The 16,931-nt window shown below is 47.4% G+C and overlaps 1 protein-coding gene across 1 annotated transcript in view; it reads right to left on the minus strand.

Moving 5' to 3' along the window:
• The window catches only part of NID2 (nidogen 2), a 251,912-nt gene that overhangs the window by 210,232 nt on the left and 24,749 nt on the right, over positions 1–16,931 (minus strand). Inside the window, exon 2 of the mRNA XM_078659743.1 lies at positions 15,877–16,179. Coding sequence (XP_078515869.1) covers positions 15,877–16,179 — 303 coding nt within the window. The remainder of the gene's footprint in view (positions 1–15,876; positions 16,180–16,931) is intronic.

A 16,931-nucleotide genomic window follows, 5' to 3' on the forward strand; every position in this document is an offset into this window, starting at 1 on the left:
TTGCAGTGTGAGTGCATGCAGTTCGCTCACCCTTCGTAGCGAGTTGATTGCTACCAGAAAGGCCGTCTTCATTGTTAACATTTGCAGTGATGCTTTGTGGATGGGTTCGAAAGGTGCTTTCATGAGCCCGTCAGTACCACATTTAAGTTCCATGCCGGAGGCGGCATTCTCTTTGGCGGCGCTATTCTTTTAGCTCCTTCCAGGAATCTTTTTACGACTTGGGATGTGAAGAAGCTTCTCCCTGTTTCTCCTCTTGTGTATGCCACAATCGCTGCCAGGTGCACCCTCAGCGAGGATGAGCTTAGCTTAGCCTTAATTAGGTGCGTGAGGTACCTTAGCACCGTGGATTCCTTGGTCAGTTTCCTTTGGAGCTGTTTCTTGCAACACCATTGAGTGAATCTTTTCCATTTTTCCCCATAGCACTTGCGTGTGCTGGGCCTTCTTGCCTCTCGTAGCACCCGCAGGGTGCTCTCTGGTAGTTTTAGGTGTGCGAATTCTAAGTCCTCAGGAGCCAGGCTGAGAGGTTGAGGCTCTCTGGCACTGGGTGTAGAATTTCTCCGTTTTCCATGGAGAGTAGGTCTCTTCTTTTTGAGAACTTGTGTGGTGGCCCCTGCGCCATCTCCATTATCTGAGAAAACCAGGTCTGTCTGGCCCATTGTGGTGCCACAAGGATGAGCATCATGTTGCTCTTCATGCATTTGTTGAGAACCCTGGGGATCAGTGGTATCGGGGGAAAAGCGTAGGCAAATGTTTTCGACCAGCTTATCCATAGGGCATTCCCCTGGGACAGTGCCTCTGGTTGCCTGGATGCAAAGTACTGGCATTTTGCATTCCGGTGTGTTGCAAATAGGTCTATTGTTGGCGTGCCCCATTTCCTGAATAGTCTCTCTGTTTCCTGAATATTGAGTTCCCACTCGTGGGACGCTGAAGTCTGCCTGCTGAGCCAATCTACTTCTACATTGTCCTTCCCTGGCAGGTGTATGGCTAGCAGGTCTATTTTTAGTGGTATAGCCCATTTCCAGATCTCCTGTGCCAAGTTTGACAGAGGGAACGACTGAGTTCCCCCCTGTTTGTTTATGTAAAACATAGTTGTGGTGTGGTCTGTTTGTATTAGCACCTTCTGGTTGTACAGGTGTTTCTGAAAAGCCTTGAGGGCTAGCAACACAGTTTTCAGTTCCAGGTAGTTGATGTGCCTGACTGCATCTGTAGGGCTCCACAGACCCCTCACTCTGAGCCTGTTCATGTGTGCACCCCACCCCTTCTGGGATGCGTCTGTGGTGATGGTCACTGTTGGGTCCGGTGGTGTTAGAGGTTTCCATTCTGTTATTCTCTCCCTGGTCCACCACCTTATCTCCTCCTGCACCCTGTGCGTTACAACCACTAGATCCTCCCAACTTCCTGTAGCTTGTGACCATTGCTGTTGTAGCCACTCTTGGAGTGGTCTCATTTGTAGGCGTACATTGGGGACCAAGTGTATGCATGATGCCATCATCCCCAAGATCTTGCTCACAGTCCTCACTGTCAGAGCTCACCCCTTCTGGTAGTAACGTTTCTCCCTCAGTAGCGTTCTCTTTTCGCTCGGTAAGACTCTGCATTGGACGTTGTCGATCTGGGCTCCCAGGAAGATCTTCACTTGCTCTGATTCCATCGAGCATTTGCCTCAGTGTATGGAGAAACCCAGGCTTGCTAGTGTTCTTGTCACCTGTTCTGCATGCTCTTTGCATGTCCTGTAAGAGCTTGCCTTTACCAGCCAGTCGTCGAGGTAGGGATATACGTGTATCCCCTCTCTTCTTAGGTGTGCGGCCACTGCCGCGAGGCATTTGGTGAACACCCTTGGTGCGGACTTTAGGCCAGGGTCGTCAATTGAAAGTGATCCTCGTTTACTGTGAACCTTAGCATGTGCTTGTGCTGCCTGTTCATGGGGATGTGCAGGTACGCATCTTTGAGGTCTATGGTGGACAAGAAGTCCCCGGTCTTTATCTGTGGGATGACCTCTTGTAGGGACGTCATTTTGAATTTTTGAGTTTTGACGTATTGGTTTAGGAACCGTAGGTCCAGGATGGGTCTTAGACTTTCGTCCACTTTTGGCAGTAGGAATTAGTTTGAGTACACTCCCTTGTTCCGTTCTTTGAAAGGAACTCGTTCGATGGCCGCTTTGAGGAGGAGTTCTTTGGCTTCCTCTTGCAGTAGTTGCAGCTCTCTTCCCGAGTGCTGTCTTTTCTTTGGTTTTCTGTTTGGTGGCCTTTTTTCCAACTCTATGCAGTATCCGAACTGCATGATATTGAGTATCCACTTGTCTGCTGTTATTTTTCTCCACTCCTGGAGAAAAAATCTCAATCTTCCTCCTACCGGCGTTACATGTTCCTTTGTGTTTTGTCCGTGTAGGCCTCTCCTCTCTCTTTTTCCGTGCTCCTCCCCCGGAGGGTTTGGGTGGTGGAGCACCTTCTCCCGTGTGAAGTCACTTAGAGGGTGGTTGTTCACCGCCTCTCCTTCTCTGGCCCAGTCTATTTCCTCTTGACCGAAAGGACTGGCCCCCGCTTTGGTAGTTCCAGCTTTGCCTCTGCTGGCCCTGGTGGCCTTGGTTGTCACTCTGTTGCCCCTGGTGGAAACTCTGGTGAGAATCTCCTAGCTGACTTCCACCTCTGCCGTTCGGCCTCCGTGTAGGAGTGCCTCTTCTCATCCCCCTGAACTGCAGGGCCCCCATGGACCTTGCCGTCTCGTTGTCCTTCTTCAATTGGGTGAGCTTCTCATCAACTGGGGCTCCGAACAGTGATTCCCCGTTGAAGGGTGTGTTCAGGATGTTGTTCTGAACCTCAGCCTTGAAACCTGAGATCCTGAGCCAGGCTTGCCTTCTCTCAGTGATGCCTATAGCCATCAGTCTGCTGGATGTTTCTGCCCCATCCAAGGCTGTCTTCAGGCACGAATTGGCGATGCTCTTCCCCTCTTCCACAAGGTGTGATGCCCTCTCACGGTATTGTTCCGGGAGGTGCTTGAGCAACTGTCCCATCTCATCCCAGTGCTGGTATTGATGCCTATTCAGGAGGGCGTTGGAGTTCGCCATCCGCCAGTGCGTTGCGGCGTTCCTCTCAATTTTCCTGCCAGTTAGATCCATCCTCCTGCTTTCTTTGTCCGGTGGAGGTCCAGACGTTTTTGGGACGTTTGCCCTTTTCCTGGCCGTTGCAGCAATTATAGAATCTGCTGTGACGGATCCCTTGATGTAAGCTGGGTCTTGGGAGGAGAATTTGTATTTCTTCTCCGTCCTCGGCGTTACTGATTTGCACGTAGCCGGGTCCTTGAAGGCTTCCTTCCCCTGGTCTGTGATACTCTTGAGCATGGGCAGGAACTGGCTTCTTGTCTGTATGGGGAGCAATGTCTCGAGCAGGAAGTCTGCTTCTGGCTTCTCCTCTTCCATCTTAACTCCATAAGCTGCTGCCGCCTTTCTGACCACCTCATTGTATGCCCTAATGTCATCCGGTGGTGAAGGCCTCGAGGGGTATGTTTCCACCGCCTCCTCTGGGTTTTCGGCCTCGATGTCCTGCCATTCCTGGTCTTGGGCCGTCGAGGAACCTGAGCCATAGCTTGACTGCTGTTGCCCGTAATCCCCTTCTGTGTAGTAGAGGTCTTCCTCCTCTTCGTGCTCCGAAGGTTCCGGAGTTTTCGGCGGCTCTTCGACGTCGAACTCCTCGAGCTCCTGTACCTCAGCGACGGTCGTTGCCGGCTTCGAGGGGATCTTGTAACTTCTCATTTTTTCATCGAAGTCCTTCTTTCTCTGAAGGATGTTCTCCATTTCGGCCTCGAGCCTCTTTCTCTTTATCTCTGCGGCCTGTTCGTCGTCGAGCGTTTCGCCCGCCCTTTTCGGCGGCGCCGTCGAAGCTTTCTTCGGCTCCTTTTCTTTCGACGTCGAAGTCGAAGGCCCTTTTTCGGGGGCTTGCTTCGATGACCTTTGCTTTTCGCTGGTCTTCGGCCTCCGGGAGTCCTTCTCGGAGGATCCGCTGGGCTCTTTTTCGGAGGATGCAGCTTCGGTCGTCGATTTGTTCGGCGCCGGTGCTCCTTTCGAGGCTCTGGGCTCAGACTTTCGAGAGTCTGCCTCTGGTTTTCGAGGCCCTGTGGGAGTTTTCGGGGTCGTAGACTCTCCTACCTTATCAGGCGTTCTCTTATCGGTCTCAGCGACCGTGAAGTCATCTGGGCCTTCGGCGATGTTGTCCTCGTCGTCTGTGGAGAGGCCAAGTTCATAAAGCGTCGGGGCTTGGCCCTTGCCCTGCATCGTGTGGTGAGCCGTCCTCTGTCTTTCTCGAACTCGGAGTGTCTTCGGCTTGAAGACGGAGCAGGCGTTGCAGTCTCTGCTCTCGTGGTCAATAGGTAGGCAGAGGTTGCAGACTGGGTGCTGGTCTTTCTATGCGAACTTGTGGTGGCAGTTCTTGCAGAATTTAAAGGGCGTCTTGTACATCCCTGCGCTCAGGGGGCCCCCTGTGTGCGCATTCCTCCAAGGACGTCAAAGATTTCGAAGTTCTCTCCTTTCTTCGTCGTCTCTTCTCTAAAGGTCCTCTTCTCCCGATCTTCTCAGGTCTTCACGGTTGAAGATTTGCTGTATTTTCTCCTTTCCTCCTCAAAAAACTTCTGGAGCTTCACGCGACGATCCAGACCCAACGGCGGAAAAAAGAATCTGAAGGTGGCGCCCAAGGGTGGTAGCTTCCGCCGGAAGCACGCCGACGTCACCGAAGGTACACTAAATGGTGGGACGTCGACGCCCACCTGGGCTACGACAAAAAAAAAAAAAAGAGAGAGAAAAAGACTACGATTCCGGACCCAACCACCAGATTGCGGAATATGCACAGCATAGTGAATCCAGAAAGATTCACGCTGCAAAAATTGCTTTTTTTAGGCCTGGGCAAAATTTTAATTACATGGTGTAATTCACATAATTTTGCATTGTGCTTGTACAGGGGCGTCTCAGTCGCTAAACCAGATAAGCGTTGTCTCACTGCTCTGTAAGCAGGCCAAAACGAAAAAAATAAAACAATAATAATGCATTATTATTAGCATTTTATTTTTCCGTCGCTGCTCAGCTGGTTAGCGGCGTGGAAGGGCAGTCACAGAGGGGCAGGGGGAGGAGTGGTGAGCACTCTTAAGTGCGCATGATGGTTTGACCAAACCATCAAGCGCACTTGACATGTTCTCCACGGGGCTGCAATGCACAGCCTGGGTGGAAAACATGCCGACGCTCCCCGTCCTAATCTGAGCGCCGAACCATACCACTCATACCAATCACAATGCTGCTATCAGAAGCATTGTGATTGGCTAGAAGAGTCTGGAACTTTGGGTGCTTCCTGCCCCTGGAGTCCTGGAAGCAGGCAAAGAGGACCGAGAGGCAACAGCTGGCAGGCAGGCAAGTGATTTTTTAATGGATTTTCTCATTCCCTTCCCCCGGAGAGGCTGCCATTAAGTAGCAGCCACTAATGCTTTTGTGACATGAAATTACTTCATTATGCCACTTCACATAATTACGTGTCATTCCTGATAGAAAATTAGCACGAATGGCAAAATTCACAGTAAAAGTTTACTACAAACGCCCAGGAACAGCAGAACATGGACACTGTTGTACACCATGCTTTTGCTACAATGCATTCTCATGACAAAAACTACCACGAGGATGTATTTAGCACTAAAATTTAGTGTGAATGGACAGATTTGCAAGTCATCTAAATACCTTTAATTTGTATATGATGTTGCGTAATTGCACAAAAGCAAATTACGTGAATTTAACACACTGCTTCTTTTATTCGGTGCAAACTGGGCTCACACTTACCTCCTTCAGCTGAGGTGCACATGCAAATATGCCTGGGGCAATTCTCTAATCATTTTTTTTTTTTATAATCCTTCCTCTAACTCTTAACGGTTTCCACCCGAGCATTTCCAACTACACTTCTTCATAATCTTAACCAAAAGTTGTAACATGAAATCGTTGTGTTCTCCTTTTTGTCCAACTACCGTTTACTTGGTAGTCTAACCTTCCTGACCCGGGACCAGACCTACCTCGTGGATTCCCTTTTTTCCCCCATCTCTCTTCCCCCGCTTTCTTTGTGCCACCTTTTTCGAGTATACCAAACTCTATTTTTGAGCCTGCACACCGCCTACTCCCAAGAGAGAAACAATGAACACCCCATAATGCCCAACCTGCTCTCACCTTTACTTACTTGTACCAAATGGGTGGTGAGCTCTTTCCTCTGCATTGCGAGAAAAGGGGATTCCACTTGCGATGATGCATTACAGTATGTGTAACATTTTCAGGGAGGGAAACTACCAGCAAGTGGTATGCGGTTGTTTAGGTATGCTGGTTCAATGTTGTGGAGGGCCTTGTAAGCTTGAGTGAGGAGCTCAAAGGTCATCCTTCATAAATGTGTCAGTTACAAAGGAAAGGAACCCAAATTATGGTGACTCAACAGACTTTGGGGAGAGACAGAAGACATTCTACCCATCAGAGTACATGTAAAAAGTCTGTGCCCGTGGACTATAATCTTGCTCCGACCTCTTCAGGTGACCACATAGCCAGTGATGAAGGGGAAGTAGCTATTCCTGGATTAGAAAAGGGTTGCACTTTAGGTGTCCTCCTGACAGCAGAACACTAAACTCAAAAGCCTGGTGCACATCCACTGGGCTTGAATGAGTGGGGAGCTCAATGAATGACAGGTACAGGGTTACAAGAAAAACATTAAGAGTACTTTGATACACCAAATCTAGGTAATGCAGAGGACTCTTGTCCAAACAATCTTCATCTAGGGAGGTCAGGAGAACCTCTCTAGTTCCCATAAACAGGGTCTCCATACTCTTTGTTGGATTTAGATCAGATGGGAGGCATTAGCTCTTAGAGTCAAAGAGGATGAGTTTGTCAAATGTAGTCAGTGACTGTATAACTAGCCAAGCACTGGCAAAGTCAGCAGGTCTGGGTTTAATGTGCCACACATGAACAGTTGCCACATTAGAGAGAGACACGTGGGAAGGACCCAGCAGACAGAGAACTATAGTTGTAAAGTAGTCCCTGGTGCAGCACAATGCATGCACTTAAGTAGAAATTAAAGCATACTCCAAAACAGCTACAGGCATTTGATGAGAGATGAATACTCCACAGGGCTGAGTCAAAGCGTGGTTGACAAAGTCTCAAGCTAACGGCTGAAAGACGCTGGTCGAAGAAAGCGGAAAGGGGAAGACACAAAGCCTACTCTCTATTGTTATTAATAGGTCTGTTTAGCAGCTGCACTGTCAAACCCCAGACTTTAAGAGTAGTATTAAATAACAATCTTAGAATGGGAAATTGAATGGGTAATAGAAACTGCATACAACACAAAAAGTAAAGTCTAACAAGTGATGGTAACGCCAAAATACGTAAATTGCTGCCAGCCCACTACATGTCGAGGGTCATCTTTGCCCCAGCAGTTGCCGCTATCTTCAGTCCTGTTAAGCCACAATTCAACCAGTATACCATGCTGAGTCTTCTTACAGCCAGTGATGGATTAATCTCTACTGAAAAGCTGAATTTTATCACCGTCGAGCAAACATATTGGTATCGTGGGCATGCATGCCCTATGAAAATAGGATTATAACCTTGTATCAAAAGAACTGGCATTAGCCACCGCCCTACACCGAATAGTTGATGCCAGGCTTGGCAAACATCCAAGCGCTTCACGAAAGCACAAAGCACCCCTGGGAAACCATTCTTCCCGGCATATCTTCTTTTTTTCACATAAATTGAAACAGATATTTCTACTACCCTGTGACAGTCTATTTTGTAGACCAAGCGCCTAAAAGCTCTTTATGAAGGAATAGAGAGCTTAAATAGATCAGATCACTCAATCACTGTTGTCAACAAAGTGCCATATTTGCATGATGGGACTTCATTCCTCAAATTTATGCAAGGCTCTGTTGGTTTGCTTCACAAATTCACCTAGATTGCATTCCTTAGAACTAAAAGTTTTCCGCACAAATTGTCACACCTGCAGTGGCACAACACAAAATGAAGGGGCCCCTTGCAGTATCTGGCAGTGGAGTAAATACATAAGGATGACCTCCACCTACTAACCCCGCCGCCCCCCTCCCTCCCCCCCCTTCAGAATCCTGCGGTAGTATAACCCAAAAGTGATTGGACTCTTCCTGCATAATGTGTAGGAGGGAGCCTTACAGATATGTATTGACCTTGGCCTGAGTGGGCCACCCCTGAAGGTACTTTGGGGACACCCCCGCACCGCGGGGCCCTGCATTACATAAAACCCTACCCACCTGCACTTCAGGGCGGACACATTTGAAAGAAATCGTGTCACCACAAACGAGATAAAATAAATGCCACTGGTGATTAGAAAACGATGCACATCACGTCTCCTTCCATACCTTCTTACAATGTACAGGAGGCAGAACAACGCCATTTCCGGCCTCCTGGCGACGTTCAGGATAAAGAACAAAGACAAGCGAGACTTCATCCTGATGTACAGCGCACAGAACACATTCCTTAAGGGGCGCAACCGCCAGAAGCGGGCACACTGCCTTATAAAGGCTTTGCTTAACATAAGTGGGCCATCCGTTAGACAAACGTAAACATCCCACGCTAGCCTCAACAAACCTTCCGCAGGCTCCGCCAGGGAGCGCTTACAAGGACATGCGGACCACGACCCGTAAGCAATCAGGGCCAACAGCAAGGGAGACGAACAGAGCTCACTCAAAGACCACTAATTGCGCTCTTTGAACCGGAGAACAACCGAGCGATATCACAGAAAACCGCGAGCCAGCATAGCTTCACAAGTCTATACGCCCACAGAGCGTGCAAACTCTGAACGGATAAATATACTCGTATTTCCTTAAATAAACCGTCTGGGTTTTAAAATATGCAGACAAAGGGTTTCTGTTGCAGGGTTCTTGTTTCGCGTGAGTGCCCCCTTCTTTATAACATTGCACTCGCCAAGCATTGCATGCACAACTTAACAGGCAAACGTTAAAGTATACGAATCACGTTTTTTTGTAAAGGAACTACACATTACAATCAAAATAAAGATAACTCCTCGTCACAGACGTACAAAAATGTCAACGTTTACCAAAATACATGAGCACAAACAGCTCTTATAGCTAGGAAGGGTGGCGTGTGAGTTCACAAGACAGCACGTGGAGGGGTGAAAGGAGCCACTACTTTGACTCAGACAGACAGATTAGACGCCCAGGGTCGGATTGGCCAATAGGCCGGGGCACTGGAATTATTCTGCAGCAAAGTACCAAATTATACAGCAAGGTTGACTACATTATGCAGAAAGAAAAGGCAAAATATGTTGCATAACGCAGGACTTTTTTCTATTTTTCATTTATGCATTTTTATATAGCGCGGACTTTACCCGAAGGTGTCAGAGCGCTTCACAAAAGGAACAGAAATGAAACATAATGAGAAACATTACAAAAGAACAGATTACAAAAGCATACGTTACGTTACATAAGGTAATAGTGACATTTGTGATCAAACAAAATACATGAGGTAGTAAAAATTGTGAGCAACCAAAAATACATGAGGTAGTAAAGGTAATAGTGACAATTGTGAGCAAACAAAATACATGAGGTAGTAAAAATTGTGAGCAGCCAAAAATACATGAGGTAGTAAAAAGTGCACAGGAGGAAAAAGTGACAAGTGTGCAGTTACAAGAGAAAACAAAGTATCATTTGAGGTATAATACTGCAAAAGGTGCTAGACACTCAGGCACAAGAACAAGCGTTATGTAGGCAAAGGTGGCACTTGTGCCAGTATCAAAGGTAAAAACATGTGAGAGGTAGCAAACCGTGTATTACAAGGGCAAAGTGGTGTGTGCATGTTACACAAGGGCACCAAACACAAGTACATGGAAAATACTCCAAAGAGGCAGACACTCCAACCCCAGGAATACCCTGGGAAGGCACTTCCATGGTAGTGGAAATTATCACTAGTGGGAAGTCTTCCTCCAAATAACAAGAGGACGTGAATTACTTTTGGAGGTGTCTCTGGAGGAGGAGAACTTTGAGGTCCCTTTTGAAGGCCTGGGAGGAGGCGGTGGTCCGGAGCTGAGGCGGAAGGGAGTTCCAGATTCTCACTGCGTTGCCTGAAAAGGATTGGGCCATTGTTCTCTCCTTCTTGAAAGTGGGAGGTTCAAGTAGAAGATTCTCCGCATTGCGTGAGGGTCTAGAGCCAAGAGCCTCCAGAGAGTTTCAGTTTATTCGCCAGGTATCGAGGAGAGGAGGAGTGCAAGGCTTTGTGGGTGATACAAGCGGTCTTGTAGATAGATCTAGCCTCGAAGGGAAGCCAGAGAAGGGTGGATAACATCGGTGTGATGTGATCGCTTCTTTTTGCCCCATAAATGAAGCGAGCTGCTGAATGGAAAACAGACTTAAGTGGGGACAGGTGAGATTTGGGGAGGCCAGTAAGAAGAGAATTGCAGTAGTCTAGTCTGGAGAGGACCAGCGATTGCACCAGGGTTATAAGGTCCTGCTCCGGGAAGAAGCGTCGGATTCCCCAAAGAAGGCGCAGTTGGTAACGAGCAGATTTTGCAATAGAATTGATGTGGGGAGTTAGATTGAGTTTTTTGTCTAGAATGACTCCAAGGGATTTTGCGCTGTCGACAATGATGGGTTTATTGTTTAGTTGATTCATCTGATCCATCCATGATTGAACCGGGGGGGGGGGAGAGAGAGTGAGGAGGAGAAGAGGAGGAATTCAGTTTTGGAGGGATTCAGAATCAGTTGATGAGTTGACATCCAGTTTTGGATGGAGTCCAGAGCAGAGCTTAGGAAGGAGAGATCATGAGTGGAGGCAACCTTGAGGTAGAGTTGAGTGTCATCTGCATAGAGATGATAGTGAATCCAGGATTTGCTTAGGAGGTTTCCCAGTGGTTTTAAGTAGAGATTGAACAATGTGGGTGCAAGTATAGAGCCTTGAGGAACACCCTGACCTACCGCCACAGGAGAAGAAAGACTGTTCGCTATTTTGATCATTTGGGATCTGTCAGAGAGGAATGATGCAAACCATTTAAGCACAGTGCCCTCCATGCCCATTCTCTGTTGAAGGATATTGAGGAGGGTGTTGTGATTGACAGTGTCAAAGGCTGCAGAAAGGTCAAGGAGAATTAGAAGACAGGACCCCCCCGAATCGAGTATCCTCAGCGCGTCATCAACCACTTGCAGTAGGGCTGTTTCAGTGCTGCAGTTTTGCATGAAGCCAGACTGACAATTGTCAAGAAGATCATGGTCCTTGATATGACGAGAGAGTTGTTTTGCTACACATCTTTCTGTGATCTTCGCAAGGAAGGGAAGGTTAGTGATGGGGCGGAAGTTGTTGAGGTCCTTCGCATCAGCAGTGGGCTTTTTAAGCAGAGGGGTGACCTGCCCAGTTTTGAAGGAGACAGGAAGGGAGCCTTGCCAGAGGGAGAGGTTGATCAGAGTGGTCCAATAGGAAAGGGAATGGGTATAGAAGTCCAAGGCAATGGCACTGGGGATAGGGTCAAGAGAATGGTTGGAGGGCTTAGTTTCGCGTATGCACTTTAGAAGGGCATCTTCAGATATTGGGTCAAAGCTCTGCCAAATGGCTAAGGATTTGCGCTCCTCTGGAGGTGTAGGATGAGCGACCTGATCCACAAGTGATTTCACTTTTTCATCGAAGAAAAGAGCGAAATCCGCTGCTCTCTTAGTAGGATCCTCCACCTCGGAGGATGGGGGAGAGCAGCTCGGAGTCTTGATGAGATCGAATAGTTTTTTGGGTCTATTTTTGGCGGAGTCAAGGAGGGTTTTGAAGTGCGCCGCTTTCTCAAGGAAGATATGCTTGTGGTACCTGGATCTTGCTGTGCGAAGCATGGCTAAATTGTCTGTGGAGGGCACTTGCCTCCATTGCTTCTCCAGGAATCTTAGCTGCTTTCTTTCCTCATAAAGGGATTTGTTGAACCAAGGTGCTGAGGGAGTGGGCCTTATCCTTTTGCTTTTGAGTGGAGCGACGTTATTCATTTCTATAGAATCACTTGATTATATTGTGATTTTTACACATGGTAATATTGTTTGGGCAACGGCTTCACCTGATTAATGCCAGTTTTACAACGAAATACAGAAAAAACATTTGAAAGATAACCAGTTATCGTTTGAAAAGAGCATTCCACTCCACGCAAAAACACAGGTCACAATATGTGTAGGAAATCGTGAACCGTTTGAGTTAGAAACCATTTTTTTGGGTCAACTCTGCAGATAATGCACCAGATGAAGCATTATGTGGCAAATTCCATAATTATGCGAAAACAGCCATGCCCCTGAATCGCATAATACCAGTGGTCTTGCCTGTAGAGGAGGCACCTGGACACTAAACCTGCCACTTGCCAGTGGCCTCCAGTTCCCGCTTGTTCCAGCCTGATCAGTGACACTGCCACTTCAGGGTTTTACCACTCACCACTTTTCCCGCCAACAGAAGCCCCACCCACCCAGGACCTACCTAATGCAGGCCGCAGCATGACCATGCTACTGGTGCACCAAAGGCAAACCCGTCAAATCCTGAATCATCCCTAGCACCAGAGCTCTAGCCCTCCAACCTCCCAAAGATGCACCCTAGCTAAGCTCTATATTCTCGACCCCGGTTGCTGCAACAAACACTACCACTGTGCCAACCCACGCTCCATGATAGGACATTTCACATGCACCCACTGCCACTTCACCTACCACAGCACACACACCAGCACACCAACCAGCCCCACCCCGAGCAAAGCACAGGCACCACCTGAACAAACACACCAACTGGTATGCGCCCTTCTCAACATACGCTCAATATACAAGTACGCCATTGACATTTGGGACCTCATCTCCACCCTCCCACCAGATGTCCTCTTACTCACTGAGACTAGGCTCAACTCCACTTCCGCACCAGACATCGCCACCGCAATACACAAAGAATACAAGATCACCCACTGTGAACGCATCAACAAGCCTAGTGGAGGGATCACCATCATACACAAAGAATCCATCCATTGCACCACCACATATTACATCACCCCAGCCATGAAACACCTCAACTTCCAACTACAAACAGACAGTAAAACCACCTTCAGGGGCACTTTCACCTAACACCCTTCAGGACCACTTCCAGCCTTCTGTAACTTCACCGGCCCTCTCATTGCCCTCCTTAACATAGACTACAACAACTTCAATTTCTACAGCGACCTCAACTTCCATCTCGACAATCACAATGATACCAACACTACTACCTCTTCCATAGCATGAACAACATTGGACTCACTCAACTTGCCTCCAGCGACATTATAAGCTACAACCACACCACAGAACTCACATGGACCGACCACTCCATCATCACTTCAACATCACCAGCTCATGGACCTCCATCCCCAGGCTGCCAAATGCCAGCCCTTCGCAGCTGGAGCAAAGTCTCAAAGGACACATCGATCAACACCCTCAACATCACTCACCCCATTCATTTGGCAAGCGCAGCTTAATGGCCACTCAGAGCGGAAGGTGAACCTGCACACCGGTATCCAGAGCGGTACTCTACCGCCGCCATATCCCGCCGGAAACACCAGTCCCGAAATCGGGATGCTGGCGGATCACATAGGAGGTACAACTGCCTTTATGCAATCCTGATTGGCCAAGTTATGAGCAGCAACGTCCCTGTGAGAAAATATGGGAGAGTGAGGAAGATGGCAGAGTTAGCTCTTGGCTCCCCTCGGGAGGACCAGCCTAACCACATAACAGACCTAATTTTGGAGCATTTGGCCAAAGAAAGGCAGATCTTGACCGATAAACTACCAGAGACTTTTTCCACATCGAAGAAATGTCACCACCACTCAGATTCGGCAGGCGGATGGCGGAATGCGGGAGGAGCAAGACCATTAAGAAAGCAGCCCACATGGCAGATAGTAGCGAAACAAAGCCGGCAATACCCTACCTGCGGCCAACTTCATTCAATGTATCAGAGAATCTCTCTCACCCTTGCAATCTCATGATATGGAAGCAGGCAACCTCAGGCTACCGTAACTTGAGAGGAGGTGAACAACAGCAACAGACAAGCGGACGTGTGGGCTCTCAGCAAACACCGGCACCTGTTTCACGAGGCAACCCGCAAAAGCCACATGAACCTCGACAAGTACAACAATTAAGATTAAATATCCAATGTAAACGCTAATAGGAATAACGTGTATATTGTCCATCTAAGCGATCTTACCGGCTAGCCTGCTCTCAACATGGCGCTCATTTAACATTTTCCATGAGCAATAAAACAGATCGACCAGCATCCGCCTTAACAATACACAGTTCTCTGAACCCCAGTTCTTGAACTAGGCAAACTCAGTCAACCAGGAGACAGTTGTTAGAACCCTGCCTGTTTGTGTAGCAGTACTCCATCTGTTGCCTGACCCTGATGCCTGACAATGGGATGCAGTGCCTGAAGCCGGACCTTAAGATGGGGGATGTGGATGTGAACATGGAATAATAAACGTTTGGTGAGGTAAAAAGGCATGGGAGTGTGCCAAGTTGTAAAAGCACCGCTAATCAACATATCGCCAATCAAAAAAACTGAATACACATAACCTTGAGGGATATATTGTGCAAGCCTCTGAAGTCTGAAATCTGAAGATGCTCCAGGTTGAAGCCATGTGAATGTAAAATGGCCACCAGCTGTGCATGTAAAATGGCTGCCAATTGTCAACAATGAACTGATCTGATGAGTGAATACCCGTGACACAACCCCTTCTCTAACAGTCTACCGCTATAACCTTCAAAGGAACCATGATTATTACCCTGACCTCAGAGACTGAGCAATATGGCTGATGCCCGGTGGAGCTGCCTAGGCAACTATAGAGGAGAGCGGCTTTGGTTCACCCCCTCGGCCATCACCTACCCAGCCGGACATTGGACATTGTTTTCTTCATCTCCCCGCTGTGTCTCTCTGCCCCCCCCCCTCCCGACTGTGTAACATTGTTTTTTACATGTCGTTGCACTATGTAACCCTGTAACTGATATAATTTGTAACTTGTAACTCACTTGTCCTCATGTAAAGCGCTCTGATACCTCTGGGTCTAGCCAGTGCTATATGAAACTCTTCAAATAGATAAATAAAATTTCCTCCAACAACCCAGACCAGAACGTCAGAAACTTCAACAATTGGATCACCAACTGCACCAACAGCGTCACTTCTATTGGGAAGGGGAGGGGAGTTGGCCTAACGCCTAGAGCACTCGACCTCGGACCTGGGGAACTGGGTTTGAGTCTCGGTAATGACGCTAAAACATCCTGTGATTCTGGGCAAATCACTTAATCTCCCCGTGCCTAACCAAAATGAATGTGTGTCCTCATGTAACATAACTGGTGCTATGTAAAACGCTCGGATACCAGATTCGGATCAAGTTTGCGCTATATAAAACTCTGCAAAAAAAAAAAAGGAACACCACCCATAGGAAGTCCACCAAGCAGGTTAGCTGGTACACTGAAGAGCTCAGAATTGCTAAACGACACTGTAAACAATTGGAAAGGAGATGTGCACCAACAAGGACACAACCAATAAGCCCGCTTTCAAGACAGACCTCAACCCCTACCACAGACAGTTAAGAGAATCAAAGAACAATACCTTAGCCTCATGCATCGAATCAAACTCTAAAAACAACAAGAACTCTTCAACATCGTAAAGCATGTAAGATAAAACGTTTTTCTTGACTACGTGTCAGTGTACCTGTGATTACGGCACAATTCCTTAGCTTAGATCATTGGTTGGACATTTTTTGCCCTAGCTGTAGAGAATCGTAGTTTTCTTACCATAGTTTATTTTTTTTTTTTAAATCTTAAGAAGTCACATTTTAAATTCATCACCTTCAAGGTTTTATTATTGAAAATCAGCCTTACCCGATTGGAAGGTCCTGAGAGACGTGTCACTTCTTCATACGCACCGACATTCTCCCATGTCACTAGGAACACAGTGGTGGGATAAAAGGCAGCTTGAGGGAATCCCCGCCGGACCTCCTGAGCAGCTCTGCCAAGAATCTCATCAGTGGTGTCCTGGCGGTAAAATATTTTACCTTTTCCATTACTTGTGTCTAAATCAGAAAGGAATGGGGCAATGGCAGGGAAATCTGTTGGAAATCCATCATCCACATACTGTGTCTCTCTTGGGAAGTCCTGTGTGGAGATCAGGCCATTTGTACCAACCTAAAGAGGAAAAAGAAATAGCATGTAAGGCAACAAACTGATAGCTTACTGGAACAGCTAACATTTTATAGGCATTGTAGTAAGTCAGTATAACCAATCTTAAACTAGTTTTTCTGACACTTCTAAATCCTGATCAGTGGAAAGCAATGTTGAGTGATGCGAGTGATTGATGTGGGATTGGAGGATGTAGAGTTGAGTTTCATCATTCTTTACATTTTAGTATCCTGCTAGGAATGTGGGCAGCCCATAAAATACCCCAGCTTTACAGGGGAGCACAGGCCCATACTGTGCAAAATGTATTTATTCATGAAGGGCAACTATTACCTGTGAATCATCTAGGCCCACAGAACGAACAGCAGGGATCTTGTGTCAAGGTTTACAGTGGAAAACAGAACAGAATAACATAAGAGATACGTGCTAACTGCTTTAGGGGATTGTATAGCAAGAGAGTTGGATTAGAAAACCATTCTACAGCCTTTGCCCCAGTGCAGAAAAGTTTCTGCCTCCACAGTGTGTAGGATTTTGAAAAAAAGGCCCTACAGCCCAATCTCAAAAGCCTCGCCAAAATGAGCACCATTCGTACCTTGGCAAAAAGTATGTCTTTTACTTGATCGAAGGGGAGACCCAAGTGCCATTTTTAAAGCTCATTGAGGGCAGGACCTCACAGGGAAATACAGATCCTTTAGCTTCATTTTCAAAGTCCCACACTATCAGCTACAAATGGAGTGGAAACATTTGTGCAGCAATGCTGG

This window comes from Lissotriton helveticus, chromosome 9 (genome assembly GCF_964261635.1).
Source record: "Lissotriton helveticus chromosome 9, aLisHel1.1, whole genome shotgun sequence".
NCBI lineage: Eukaryota > Metazoa > Chordata > Amphibia > Caudata > Salamandridae > Lissotriton > Lissotriton helveticus.